At 39.7% G+C, this 15,472-nt stretch overlaps 1 protein-coding gene across 1 annotated transcript in view; it reads right to left on the bottom strand.

Moving 5' to 3' along the window:
- rrp36 (ribosomal RNA processing 36) overlaps positions 1–13,686 on the bottom strand; it is a 26,214-nt gene extending 12,528 nt beyond the window's left edge. The window contains exons 1-3 of the mRNA XM_028820731.2: positions 13,601–13,686; positions 8,153–8,649; positions 2,136–2,271 (exon numbers count right to left, since the gene is read on the bottom strand). Coding sequence (XP_028676564.2) covers positions 2,136–2,271; positions 8,153–8,612 — 596 coding nt within the window. The 5' untranslated portion in view covers positions 8,613–8,649; positions 13,601–13,686. The remainder of the gene's footprint in view (positions 1–2,135; positions 2,272–8,152; positions 8,650–13,600) is intronic.
- Between the last annotated feature and the right edge of the window lie 1,786 nt (positions 13,687–15,472).

Below are 15,472 nucleotides of genomic sequence, written 5' to 3'. Positions count from 1 at the left end.
TTGTTTAAATTATAAGCCACAACGTTCATAAATTTGTTTACAAAGAGCATACAAGACCAACACACAAGTTTACACATAAAATATAAAGATTTGTCTCTCAAGCTAACGCGCGTATTGTTTACTAAGTGGTGAGGTTCTTTGTTTTTTTTAATTAAAAACATGATCTGCTGTATTAAACAAAAGGTCGCTCATTCACATGAAGACAAACAGTGTACATTTAAATTAAAGGATGAAACAAAAAGGTCTGAATTCGTTAAAGGAGCTTCTCTTTTATTTCCAGATGAGGACAAGTCAAAATACAATGCAAATACAGCTGGACAAAATCTGGGTCTGCCGTCCCTCTTCATGCACAGGATGACTTCTCACATTCCCCTTTCTTGGTTTATTACTCCACTTGCTTTAATATAAAAGCCAATATTCCTCTCTTCACTCCCTCCCAAAATCAGACTGTTTGCTCACCAAAGTTCCAGCAGCACAATGATGTGTACGTTTCCACAACTGTTGTAATAATTTGTGTAAGGGAGCACTACACCTAAATTCCATAAGGCTTAGAACATTTGATTCTAAAAAGAATTAATTTTTATGACTGCCCAATTCAGTCACTGTGAATTCACTTACTCAAAGTCATCTGGAGTAAAAATCTGCTGATTTATATCAGCAGCCGAACAATCAGAACATCATTAGTTTATATAGAGCAAACTGAAGATCTGAATGTAACAAGCAGCCACCAACAGCTGACAATAACAAAATGCTGGCTTATGATAAAAAACATCAATTAATATTTATTTGTATCACGCAGTGCCCACATTAAATTTCAAGAGCTGCTGTACATATAGCCTGTCCTGGAGGCTGTTGATAACTGCACATTTACGAATCAGAGAAAGTTGGAACTTTGGTAGTTTCCATATTTCAAACATTCATATCAGTGATGCAACATATAAAACCATTACTTAACAATTCAAATGGCAGACTCAACTCTTGACGGCTGCTCTTTTCATCTGCTACGAGCAATATACTCTTTCATTTCTCCTCACTAACAAAAGAGCAGTGTACAAGTGAAGCTAATCACAACCATCTATGCTTCTCTGTTTGTAGTTTATCTGATCAAATTTAAAAAAAAAAACAAGTAGTCTACATTAATATTTAATTTCATGTCAATGAGCACACGTCCAAGCAATGGTGCGCTGACAAGATTAAATTAACCATGCCTTGTCCTTCTCTTCCTCTGCCAGGCCACTGCAAATCCAAACTCTCCTTACAATAGACACCAACTCCCTACAACACTGAAAAGGTTTAACGGTTGGGAAAATTTGGTGGATAGTTGAATTATAATCTGTCAGCAAACAGCAAAACTGAAAACTGCATGTGTCTAAATGATATGAAATATGCAAAAGGTAAAAAGATGGGACCTGCTTGAGTAAGCAGCAGAATTTCAAAAACAAAAGGTTTAACTGTCTTGATGGAGGCAGGTTTTAAATACAACTGAAGAAAACCAAGTAAAAAAAAAAAAAAAAAATACTCTTTAATAAAATCCCTGTGTGCGTCCAGGTGTCCGTGTGGGTGTCTTCTGGTGAAGTGCGCATGCGCGGGGCACGGTGCGATGCGCGATATTACTGTCAGAGAAAATTATAGGCATTTTACGGAAATACAAACCAGTATAACTGCGAGAGGAAATTAAAGGTACACAGTACAGTCACGCATATTACAGCCACATACAAGCCAGTATTACTGTCAGAGAAGATTAAAGGCATATTACCGATGCGCACGCCTTTATTACCGCCAGAGAAAATTAAAGGTATATTACGGACGTACAAGCCAGCGGACGTACAAGACAGTATTACTGTCACAGAAAACTAAAGACACACAATACACAGCGGCAGCCCACGAAGAACGGTCAGCTCAGCAAGTAACCATCAACATAAGAAAGGCTGAAAGACAAAGAAAAATACGACCAACAAACAGAATGAGGTCAAAGTCCCGTGCCATTTAATATAGACTGTTCCTACTAATGTTTATGCACTACTGTTCTAGCGCCGTTATTGTAACGGGCTTAATGAGTAGTAATAATAATAAAAAATAAGCAGAAGGGAGCCAGCACTATGTAAATGTCTCCCAAATAATCATATATAGCTTACCGGTTTTTGTTCAGTCTTTTAATTTTTTTCTCACTTGCGTGGCTGTTTTTTGTTCCATGCACCACCTGATCATAAGCTTTGGTCCCAACTTTATTTTTGAATGCGATTAATTCTTCAAATGACATTGCTGAAAGTTCTATGTGAAGAAAAAATAAAAACATACAGAGTTTAACTTAAAAACCTAACTCCACGGTACATGTATATTACTGTTATTACTGTTGTTATAAGTATGCATCTGATCAAAGTTTAACTAGAAGAAGTGTTACTGCATAGAGAAACTGAACAAGTATTCAGAGTTAATGTACTTTCTAAATTTGTTGATCTTCTACAAACTCACCTTTTCTGTTGAACATTTTTGCCCATTTTACATCAAGTACTATTGCATGATTACTGTAACATGCATCAGGTTATTTAGATAAAATACACATTTTCATGTAGCATAAAAACTTATGAATATAAAGTAAAAACATCAGAGACAAATTTGATATGAAACTTAGAAGCATCCAATGGCACATAGTGAAAATCTTGTAGCTCAAGCTTTTTCATTGTGAAGTTTTATTTTCTTATTGTTTTAATCCATTCTTTAAGTTATATGCTGTATATGGAAACGCCTGCAAAATGAAATCCGACAACCATTGGCACCCACAGCAGTGTACGGGCTTAGGACCAGGTCCAGACCAAATGCCAGCTAGGGACCAAAGAAGAAGAAAAAAGAAGAAAGAATATGCTGTATATACCTGCACGATTGCCATTTTTCTACATTTGCACATAAAATATGTAAATGTGATAAAATAGTACCCAAATGGGAAACCTCGACTCTAAAGAATCGTAACTGAATGCAGGTTTGTAACACCAAAGTACTTTGAGATTCTGTGGAGTTCGTTTTCTGAATTCTGCACCAATTCATCTGTTTGGCACATATCCATAATGCATTTGATATTACGGAACTGAAGTTACTTTGGTCTGTTTTGGTCCAGTCATCCACTGAAACTCTCAGAGGTTACTCGCTAGGACACATTCTAATTATTTAATCACCAGTAACGGTGCACTGCACAATAACATACAGTGAATACACTTGACTTGATCATTCCTAGTCTTCATCCTCTTTCTCTGTACGTTTACCATTCGTTTGCTCAGAGGTTGATGCGCTTCCTGAGCAGCTCTTCTTCTCTCCACCCTAACGGCCCGCTTCTTCTAATCTTTCATTGGCATCTTTTCTCATTAAAACTGATTAAATCAGTGTCTGTGTTGCAATTACTTAGTACGGCATTTTTCACTTAAGCTGGCACTTTTAAGTCTTTAATCGGCCTCAAGAATGATTTAAGATATAAAGAGGTAGGGGAAGTGACGGCGAAGGTGGTAGGGAATGAGAACGGCACCTGCACGCATGCGCCGCACAGCCTCCCTGCTGGCCGCTGCCGAGACTTGATTCTACAATAAAATAAAAATAAAAAGAGAAATAACCTTGGAGGTCAATCATCACCCGAAAAGCGGATAGCAGACGTCACGTAGTATTTGTGTACCAAATTTCAGGTCCATAGGTGAAACGGTTTGTGAGCTATAGGTGATTTAAAATCCTGGACAGACAAACGGACAGCCACGGTAGCGTATTATATCTAAAGATATAGTACACATCTACGATTGTTTATCAGATGTGGCACTTTGTAGGAACCTTTTAGAAAGAACGGATTTGACTCAAAATGAAGAGGCAAAAACAGAACTGTGGTACCAACAAGAATTCATTTATGTGTGCGTATTATTGGAACAAATAAAAACAACAAGACTACACAACTGTTGACGTTACTTAACAGAAGATGACACACAACTCAAGTATGATCTCGAACCCATGTATTAATGTGGGTCTCTTGTATTTGGTATTACTTAAGCTATACCATGATGATTTTTGTCTAAAATCCAGATATTATATTTGCAAGCCACTTCAAAACTAATAAATATTTATTGCAATATTATAATACGCTATGAAAACTGTTTTACTTTCTTCAATTTAAGGAATATCTACCATGGCTTTTGCATTGTATAACATCTATCCACCTACTAAGGCATTTCGTATTATACAGGATTACCTGTTATGTTAACCATCTTCTTGCTAAGACTTACGTATACAAATATATTTCAGTAATAAGCAAATCAAGACGTGTGATAAGAGTAATTCTGCCATCATAAAAATACACAAGCTATCACCTTTCTTTGCCTCCAGTATTCAGAATCCACCGCATTCCAACCTCCACCACCTGAAACCAAACTCATGCCTCTGTCTTAGCCTCTTAACTGGTAATAAGGAGGGAATACTAGAAGTAAAATATAACTTGATTTGCTTGTCAATAGATACACAATGTTTCCCACAAATAACAATGCGCTACCGCACCAAAACTGGTTATTAGGCAGATTAGTTGAAAAGGGTCTCACTCACACACACACACACACACACAACCTCAGACTTGCAGCATACTGTATTGTTTTCTTTTTGTAAACAACCCGCTGCAGCTTTGATTCACTGTTTCATCTTAATGTCCCCGTTGTGATGATCATTAAACCATCATGGTGTACTTATGCAAATGACATGTTTATAACAAGAAAGGACAAAAAGAAAGAAAGAAAAAAAGACACCAACCCACAGTATTTTTTTACAGTATTTTTGCATTGCGACGATTCGATGAACAGGCGACCTGTCCAAGTTCTGTTCCTGCCCTTGCACTCTATGCTAGCTGGGGTAGGCTCCAGCAACACCCCTGGGGCCTCATGTATAAACGGTGCGTATGCACAGAAATGTTGCGTACGAATGTTTCCACGCTCAAATCGCGATGTATAAAACCTAAACTTGCCGTAAAGCCACGCACATTTCCACGGTAACTCATACCTTGGCGTACGCAATTTCTCTGCTCGGTTTTGCAGACTGGCGGCACCCAGCGTCAAAGCAGTGCTACTGTTCCTTTGTGGTCACGCTTTCTTTCTTAGATCCACATTGCTGACGCGGCTTTATAAATATATTGAAATTAACTGCATATTGTTTATTAGTGTAATGCATCTGATTGTAATTAACCTGTAGCAATATAATGGTCCAGGAAATAGCCATAGTATTCCAAATACCATAACTGCTTTAGCGTTGTTACGCTCACTGCATCTTGATCTTCTTTTTGCTGCTCCCGTTAAGGGTTGCCACTGCGGATCATCTTTTTCCATATTACTCTCACTGCACCACTCGGAGTATTTATATCACTGTATCTGAGTGTGAATCACAGCAGCAGCTGATTGAAAAGAGAATTATCGGTATACAGTTTCAAGTACACACTACCTCAACACCGGCAAAAAGCGTCAAAGCCTTTCCTGTACGGACCTCGCGTTTCAGAAACAGTTTCATCCCAAGAACTATAAACGCACTCAATCAGTACATCAAGTGCTCCTTGCAGAACTGTTTGTACTTATAAGTACAATTACCTCACTGTAAACTTACCCTACAGTTATAATATTGCACAACCTGTGCTACTTTATAAAGCGCGTATGATGACGATATCATTTTTAAGATGAAATGCAGCAAAATATGTTGCTTATAGTATACAGGTAAAACTTTAACTTCATTTAAATAATCTGCATTGTTAATAATTAAACATGTGAGGACACAGTGCCGCAGCGTATAGCTGGTTCACGGATAGCTCCTGCCTTGCGCTGTATTATTGCTGGTGCTGACGCAACACTGGAAGGATAGACGGATAGAATAATTAAACATGTACTACGAAGATATTTCAATGTTCCTTAAAAGTTTTGAAGAATCGGCATTCTAAGCTTACAGGTGGCTTAACGTCTATTACAGAGCTGATTGTGTGGCAATTGGGTATTTAGAGAAAGAAAAGTACGTTTGAAAGAGACAGTACTTCTGTACTAAATTATTTATTAGGTTGCACATGGCGCAGCAAGCCTCTTGCGTGAGATATGAACAATCACTGCGCCACCGTGTTCCCATGTTTAATAACATGCTTTCATTGCTATCATCATGAAAATGATATCACGTATACATCTCAGTATTATAATTATTCAGACAGCTGTAATATCTCGAATGTAATGGATTCTGTGTCCTGTCGGAGAAAGAGAAAGAACTAAGCACGTAGTGATTCACACACATAGAGCACATAGAAGATCAAATACAGAACAAAGCATTTAACGTGCTACTTGAGAAACCAGTAAAATAAACGATTTTAAGATGTAGTTTATGATGTTCTACTTTAATGGCAAAATAAACTACGTGATTAAAGTGGAAATTTCGAGATTAAAGTTGACATTTCGTGCTTTTTTCCCCACTGTGTGCCAATTTTTTTTGTCTGTACCCTAATAAGCTTTCATATGACACTCAGACGGTCCGCTGCGAGTCGCCTTTTCACGGCGACTTTGATATGTGATTTCTTCTTTATTTCGGGTACTGTGCAACTTTGTGAACTCGATCTTTCGAGTTTCTCCGACACTCTGTCACTCGATCAACTTTCTTTTGTTGATTATACCACTGTTTAAACCAACAAATAGTACGTTTTTCCTTTGCCTCCACTTGGTATTCGCTGAAATTCTTATATTTTCCCCCGTGCTTTTCCCATTGTCTTTGCACAGAAGGCTATTTATATCGATTTGCATATTCAAAGAGGAGTAATTCTGGGAGGAGTTGGGGCGGGACACAAGGCGCGTGCACGTGCGTTACTTTTCACGCTGATCGGGATTTATGTAGTGGAAGAACGTGAAATTTTGCGTGCGTACAGATTCCTGCATCTGGATTTTTCTGTGCGTACGCACAATCCCGCTTTTGTGCTTACGCCATGTTATAGTGTGAGTTCTACGCACGGCGTTATACATGAGGCCCCTGGTCTGAAACAAGTGGTTTAGAAAATGACGTCACGATTGCACAGTTGACCTAGATAGGGTCATTTGGCAGACTTCATAATAATGCGTACATGTGTATTATTTGTAACATTTATATTAAGACTACTTTGCCATCAGGTTAATTTTTTGTAAAAATATGCCTGTCTGAAACATTTTAAAAACTTGAAAGTTTAAGAGGATTCCAAGGCCTCTCCAACTCCATCCCATAATGTTTCCTCAATGGATAATTGTTTATCCTAATAAAGAACCCATCTATATTTTCTGTTCAAAAGTAAAGAAACACACACTAAGCCAAAGGATTTTTGAAAGGTTACTTCCCTAAAACTTCAATCTTTACAATCATAAATAAATAAGAGAAAATACTGTAAATCCTAGACTGTCTGGAAAATTGATTGTGTCAGGTACAGTGGAACCTCGGTTCACAAACGTCTCGGTACACGTACAAATCGGTTTTTCGACCAAAAAGTTTGCCAAACGTTTGCCTCGGTTCATGACCACACACCTCGGTATACGAGCAAGCCAGTTTCCCTTTCGGTTTGTACACACACACACAGGCAGCTCGAGAGAGAGCTGGACTCATAAGGTAGGAAGGCAGTTAAAGAATGCACTGGGCTTGATTTTGTTTTCACTTCTGTTTACAGCGATCGGTTCATAGCGTGCATTGTTGCAATGTTACTTTTCTTGGTGGTTTATTAAATTACGGATTTTTTCAAATGTTTATTTTTTTTCCCTGTGCTTAAAACTCATTAAAAAAAAAAAGTGTTTTTAGCCAGAAGTTGGTAGCGCTATAGCGCGAACTATTGCAGTGTTAACCTTGAACAACAGAGAAAACTTTCAATGTTTTTACATTTAGTTTACTATTACGCTGTGCATTCTATGGTTTAATTAACCATATTTGTGCTTAAAAATTAAAAAATATATATATATTTACATACAGTTCGTATGGTCTGGAACAGATTAATTGTATTTACATACAATCCTATGGGGGAAATTGCTTCGGTTCACGACCAAATCGATTTACGACCAGAGTTTTGGAACGAATCATGGTCGTGAACTGAGGTTCCACTGTACTTTCTTTAAAAAAAATCTAACAAAGTGATAAAGTTGAACTAAGTGCAAGGAAAAAAATGAAGTACCTTTCTTGATGTCCATATCTCCATGTTCTTTCATATTAGTTGTTCCTGAAATGGAATGCTTCTCCAAAAGATTCGACTCCGAGACATCATCATCTTCACTTTCATCATTGTCCGTGGTATCAGACAGTCCCATCTCATTAGCTGTGTATTTACTACCGAAATCTCCATCCTCTTCACTCTTTCCAATGGCCGCACTACCGCATCCTGAGCTAAATTTACTTTCTTTAACTCCAGTGTCCACTTCATCATCCGAGCAGCTATTGCTGTTACATCCCACACTTGTCAAAATATTTTTTGTGTGTATCAGCTGGAAGTTTTTTTCCATTTCATCATCTGACGTTCCAGTTGAATCCTCATTGCTCTCATCTTTTTTGCTTTTGAAAATGTGTTTCTTCTGCAAGGCAGGCTTCTGCTTTTGATGTCTGTGTGTAGTACTGGCTTTACCTTTGCCTTTATTCATTGTTGGATTTTACTTTGACTTTAGATTTGATTCAAAACTGCAAAAGAAGGGACACATGACATTTATACAGTAGCTGCTTTACTCTGAATTAATGTATTGTTGTATGAGATTACCTTACAAAGATTAGACTTACCTGTTGAGGAACACTAGAGCCTGGTGGCACGTCGACTCTTTGTATGTTCTTTTTTGTCAGACTCACTGAATATAAATGGCCAATTTGAAAAAATTCACCATGAGTAAACACAGGTGTAACACACTGCCTTGTACCCATCAGTTTTTTAGATACTTGCATCCATCTCTGCTAGATACTTTATCAAAACATCAAGTGTAGACAAACTAGGCCTGGATGGATGGCGGTCTATCATGTGGCACACTCAAGCATACAATGCAGTCAATTTGCCACTGCCAGTCCCCCAAAATGAATTGCATCAGCAGATTAGAATCCCTTGAGATATAAAAACAACAAGAGAATGGGGGCAAAATTGGACGCCATCATGAAACATTCCCTCTATTATAATAATAATAATTCTTTACATTTATATACTGCTTTTCTCAGTACTTAAAGCGCTCTCCACACAGGGAGGACCTGGGAAGCAAACCCACAATCTCCTTACTGCAAATGCCCCCTCAAGGAGGAGCTGCCTTGGAACACTTTTAGCTTCAGTCTCATTCTACCACGGTGTGCTAAGAAGCGTCTCTGGGGGTCTTTTCTGCTCACTGCGGTCAGTCAATTTAATACCTCCTCCCGACGCCCCAAACTAAAAGCTTATACTCTTTAAGTTATTTTTGTTTTTAATGCACAATACAATATACAGCTAGTGAATGTATTACTTGTCCTATGAGTCAATGTCCTTGTTTTTTACGTTTCTTCTGCTCTATGCTGCTAAATTCCTTTTTGGGCGAACTAAATTCTATCTAATCTGATCTAAACATCAAATTAACATATAACATATGTAACATATCCCATGTTCGCTCCTTCCTCTCCTTTTCTAATGCTGAGAAACTTGTCCCTGCTTTTATCACATCCCGCATCGATTATTGTAATTCCCTACTGGCAGGTGCCCCTTCTAATCTTATATCACAGCTCCAGCTTATTCAAAACTCAGCCGCAAGAGTCCTTACACGGACCAGCAGCAGCGAGCACATCACACCCATCCTGCTTCACCTTCACTGGCTCCCTGTGTCTTACAGAATTGAATATAAAATCCTACTAATAACCTACAAAGCTTTAAACAACCTCGCGCCAAACTACATCAGTGATCTTCTCCATCACTATGTGCCTGCCCGCCCACTAAGGTCTTCTGATTCTGGTAATCTTGTTGTGCCCCTCACTAATCTACACTCCATGGGTGACAGGGCCTTCAGCTGTATAGCGCCCAGACTCTGGAATGACCTACCGAAATTAATCAGGTCAGCTGACTCCATGAATTCTTTTAAAAAACAACTCAAAACTCATCTGTTCAGGAAGGCTTTTAGCTCTACCTGACTTTATTATCCTTCTCTCAGTTTACCTCGATGTCAAGTTGCTAATGTAACCTGTGTGTGTGTACTAGACCATCAAATATGTTGTCTGTTGGGCTTTACTCTGAATTTACTGTCTTGCTCTTCTTTATTTATTTATCTGGTTTAGTACAATGCTATGTACTGTATACGCTGCCGTTCTTTCTTAAACTCTGTGAAGTGCCTTGAGCATGGGAAATGCGCTATATAAATAAAATGTATTATTATTAAATTGCTTCTTCACTTTACACCATTCTGGCTTACAGGATTCACAGGAACACTCCACTTTTGGATATCTTAGGAAATCCTGTACACGGACACTTATCCATTGATTAAGGTGGATTATGATTATCTTTACGTTTCAAAATTTGTTTGGCCTCATAAATGAAACCGTGATTATATTTTGTGATAAACACTATTTGAAGCTGTTCTGTTTTAAAATGAACCTTCTCCCATCAGAGAGCTGAACATAGCCTTTATGTATTTATAGAGTGCGGTTTCCTATGAGAGATTTACAAGCGTCAAGTTCATTAAACTTTAATACCATTACAGAATACATTCATGGAGTTTTTTCATTAGTATGATGGTTTATCAAGTCAAATATTTTAACCCGTCCTCCATGAGAAAGGGGCCCACCATGTTAACTATAGGGTGGATGTCAACCTTTGTCAACACAACGGGACAGACAGACAGACAGACAGACAGACAGACAGACAGACAGACAGATAAATAGATAGATAGATAGATAGATAGATAGATAGATAGATAGATAGATAGATAGATAGATAGATAGATAGAGGAAAATTTGGCTTTTTACAGAGGCTCTTTAAATAAATAGATACAGAGTGCATCCAGAAAGTATTCACAGCACATCACTTTTTCCACATTTTGTTATGTTACAGCCTTATTCCAAAATGGATTAAATTCATTTTTTTCCTCAGAATTCTGCACACAACACCCCATAATGACAACGTGAAAAAAAGTTTACTTGAGATTTTTGTAAATTTATTAAAAATAAAAAAATTGAGAAAGCACATGTACATAAGTATTCACAGCCTTTGCCATAAAGCTCAAAATTGAGCTCAGGTGCATCCTGTTTCCCCTGATCATCCTTGAGATGTTTCTGCAGCTTCATTGGAGTCCACCTGTGGTAAATTCAGTTGACTGGACATGACTTGGAAAGGCACACACCTGTCTATAGAAGGTCCCACAGTTGACAGTTCATGTCAGAGCACAAACCAAGCATGAAGTCAAAGGAATTGTCTGTAGACCTCCGAGACAGGATTGTCTCCAGGCACAAATCTGGGGAAGGTTACAGAAAAATTTCTGCTGCTTTGAAGGTCCCAATGAGCACAGTGGCCTCCATCATCCATAAGTGGAAGAAGTTCAAAACCACCAGGACTCTTCCTAGAGCTGGCCAGCCATCTAAACTGAGCGATCGGGGGAGAAGGGCCTTAGTCAGGGAGGTGACCAAGAACCCGATGGTCACTCTGTCAGAGCTCCAGAGGTCCTCTGTGGAGAGAGGAGAACCTTCCAGAAGGACAACCATCTCTGCAGCAATCCACCAATCAGGCCTGTATGGTAGAGTGGCCAGACGGAAGCCACTCCTTAGTAAAAGGCACATGGCAGCCCACCTGGAGTTTGCCAAAAGGCACCTGAAGGACTCTCAGACCATGAGAAGGAAAATTCTCCAGTCTGATGAGACAAAGATTGAACTCTTTGGTGTGAATGCCAGGAATCACGTTTGGAGGAAACCAGGCACCGCTCATCACCAGGCCAATACCATCCCTACAGTGAAGCATGGTGGTGGCAGCATCATGCTGTGGGGAACTGGGAGACTAGTCAGGATAAAGGGAAAGATGACTGCAGCAATGTACAGAGACATCCTGGATGAAAACCTGCTCCAGAGTGCTCATGACCTCAGACTGGGGCGATGGTTCATCTTTCAGCAGGACAACGACCCTAAGCACACAGCCAAGATATCAAAGGAGTGGCTTCAGGACAACTCTGTGAATGTCCTTGAGTGGCCCAGCCAGAGCCCAGACTTGAATCTGATTGAACATCTCTGGAGAGATCTTAAAATGGCTGTGCAACGACGCTTCCCATCCAACCTGATGGAGCTTGAGAGGTGCTGCAAAGAGGAATGGGCGAAACTGGCCAAGGATAGGTGTGCCAAGCTTGTGGCATCATATTCAAAAAGACTTGAGGCTGGAATTGCTGCCAAAGGTGCATCAACAAAGTATTGAGCAAAGGCTGTGAATACTTATGTACATGGGATTTCTCAGTTTTTTTATTTTTTAATAAATTTGCAAAAACCTCAAGTAAACTTTTTTTCACGTTGTCATTTGGAGTGTTGTGTGTAGAATTCTGAGGGAAAAAATGAATTTAATCCATTTTGGAATAAGGCTGTAACATAACAAAATGAGGAAAAAGTGATGCGCTGTGAATACTTTCCGGATGCACTCTGTATGTATTTATTTAAAGAGCCTCTGTAAAAAGCCAAATTTTCCCCTGTTTAGGGGGGAATGTTTCCCCAGTTCTATTAATCTACATGGTGCAAAAAACGTGCCTGATGGTGTACAGGAATGCACATCCTTAAATTGGACGGGATTTTTATATATAGCAACTGAAAATGTTTTACTACAATTATAGCCAGCGCTCGTTCACTTAATAGCTTTGGCAACATAATTTACCCGGGCAAGTGACACAATCGTCCTTTACAACTGGTCATTTTTCTTTGAACCAGCGTTTATTAAACATGGGGGACTTTGACTTCAGCATCCCCAATCCGTTAGTTTCCAACTCAGCCAGCTGAATCCGTGAGCCCGCACGAATGCCAAGTAAATAATTAAGTATGGGGGAAAAAGTTATGGGTGCTCATCGTCAGCCCAGAAAGTCGCAGGTTTAAGAATAAATTCAGCGTGATGGTCTCTGATCGCACCGACAGCACAAGGCAAAGCGAACCGCCTCGGAAAAAAAGAGAACTCCAAACTCGGTTCTTTTCCCACGAAAACCGTCATTGCCATTAATACTATGTTGCCTAAAATTACTGTCGTATGCCAAACTGTTTTTTTCTTGTGCTACACGCAAATTAGAATAAACCTATCATATCAACACCTCGAAGATTAAAACTGGTTCGGTGAAACTCCGGCCCCAGATAAAAAAAACAAACTACACTTAACATTAACAAATTATCATTTGTTTATATGGTTTATCCAACATGTGGGCAAGTCCACACTTCTGAAGTACACCAACTACCCTAAACTTTACAGTCAACCCCACTCACTGCTCGGAGGTTTAGCGACGTCTATTCCAGCTGCGCGGATCACTCAAGCTCCCGGCTTTGCAGAGGCCTTGCTCATAAAAGACAATACTAACTGTGGCATTGTTAATAGCTAAAGCATAACTAACAAATCCGACTTGCACAATCATCAAGTAAATGAGATACAATTATATTCAACAGTTTAAAAAAATGTACAATAAATTACCGTAATTGACGTAAACTGTGCCTAGTTTGTCCTCACGTGTCCAGAAGGAGATTTAACTTCTAATACAGGTAATGGTACCCAGCAGTCGCTAGAGGCCGCTATGGGATTAAAAAAAAAAAAAAAAAAAAACTGCATTTAAAAACTTGGCCTCTAGATGGCAGCAGAGGCGCTGAATTACGATACGATTTATCAGGTTGTAACCACAACCGTAGAGTCCGTTCGAAGAGGGCTTAAAACACACGGCCAAGTGATCCAGAAGGCTGTCAGTTCAGTCCGTTGCTTTAGCATACACTCCATGCGTTATATGTTGAACAACTGAAGTCAGACTTACACTTGTAGCAAAAAATTAATAAAAACGAGTCACCTTAGGAGAAAAGTAACGTTTTTTTTTAAATAATAAAAGCATGGATGCAGAGGAGATTCTATGAACTCTGGGGGCCCAAGGTATAAAACTCCATGGGGCCCTCCATCCTGTAGCAACACGGTAAAGCTTATTACTATTGTAGCGACCTCCACGTCAGGTTCGAAAAGAAAAAAAAAACAGGACTAAGTAGGGCTCACAGAACAGTTTACTGGAACAGTAAAGAAAAAACACAGGATTGTAACAGCAAAACCGAACATCTTTGAGACTGAACTCATTACAATTTCCTATAAATCTCTCATTGTTCTGGCCCTGATAGACGCCATTAAAGAAAACCTTCTTCTTCTTCTTCTTCTTCTTCTTCTTTTGGCTGCTCCCATTAGGGGTTGCCACATCGGATCAATGCTGTTAAAGAAAAACAAAAAAAAAGAACACAACGTAACGCAACAACACCTTCCTTCTCGAACCCCGTCCCTTGAGAGCACCAACACTGCCTCTGTCCCCTCAGATCCGGGTACCATTTTCAATTTCAGCATCAATCCTACCCCCGGGCGGCACGGTGGCGCAGTGGGTAGCGCTGCTGCCTCGCAGTTGGGAGACCTGGGGACCCGGGTTCGCTTCCCGGGTCCTCCCTGCGTGGAGTTTGCATGTTCTCCCTGTGTCTGCGTGGGTTTCCTCCGGGCGCTCCGGTTTCCTCCCACAGTCCAAAGACATGCAGGTTAGGTGGGTTGGCGATTCTAAATTGGCCCTAGTGTGTGCTTGGTGTGTGGGTATGTTTGTGTGTGTCCTGCGGTGGGTTGGCACCCTGCCCGGGATTGGTTCCCTGCCTTGTGCCCTGTGTTGGCTGGGATTGGCTCCAGCAGACCCCCGTGACCCTGTGTTCGGATTCAGCGGGTTGGAAAATGGATGGATGGATCCTACCCCCACTGTACTCCGCACTCCCTCAATTAGACCCAACAGTCACTCCCAAGGGCCTTCAACCTGGCTGGGACGTCATACTATTATTTTAGTGCAAAGTCTAGATAGATAGATAGATAGATAGATAGATAGATAGATAGATAGATAGATAGATAGATAGATAGATAGATAGATAGATAGATAGATAGATAGATAGATAGATACTTTATTAATCCCAAGGGGAAATTCACATACTCCAGCAACAGCATACTGATACAAAAAACAATATTAAATTAAAGATTGATAACAACGCAGGTAAAAACAGACAATAACTTTGTATAATGTTAACAGAGAAGGCTCTGAGACAATGTTTTGGAACTACAGACTGGGATATCCTGCAGGGATCACATAGTGAGAACATTGAGGAGGTTGTTGACTGCACTACTGACTACATCAACTTCTGTATGGACACTTTAGTTCCAGTAAGAACTGTACGCTGCTATGCTAACAACAAGCCATGGATTACAAGTGACATCAAGGGCCTTTTGAACCAGAAGAAAAGGGCTTTTAAAGACGGTGATCAGCATGAGCTCAAGTGCGTGCAGAAGGAACTC

The sequence above is a fragment of the Erpetoichthys calabaricus genome, chromosome 15 (genome assembly GCF_900747795.2).
Source record: "Erpetoichthys calabaricus chromosome 15, fErpCal1.3, whole genome shotgun sequence".
Lineage (NCBI taxonomy): Eukaryota > Metazoa > Chordata > Cladistia > Polypteriformes > Polypteridae > Erpetoichthys > Erpetoichthys calabaricus.
The sequence above is the reverse complement of the archived record's forward strand: the minus strand, read 5'-3'. Positions and strand labels throughout refer to the sequence as shown.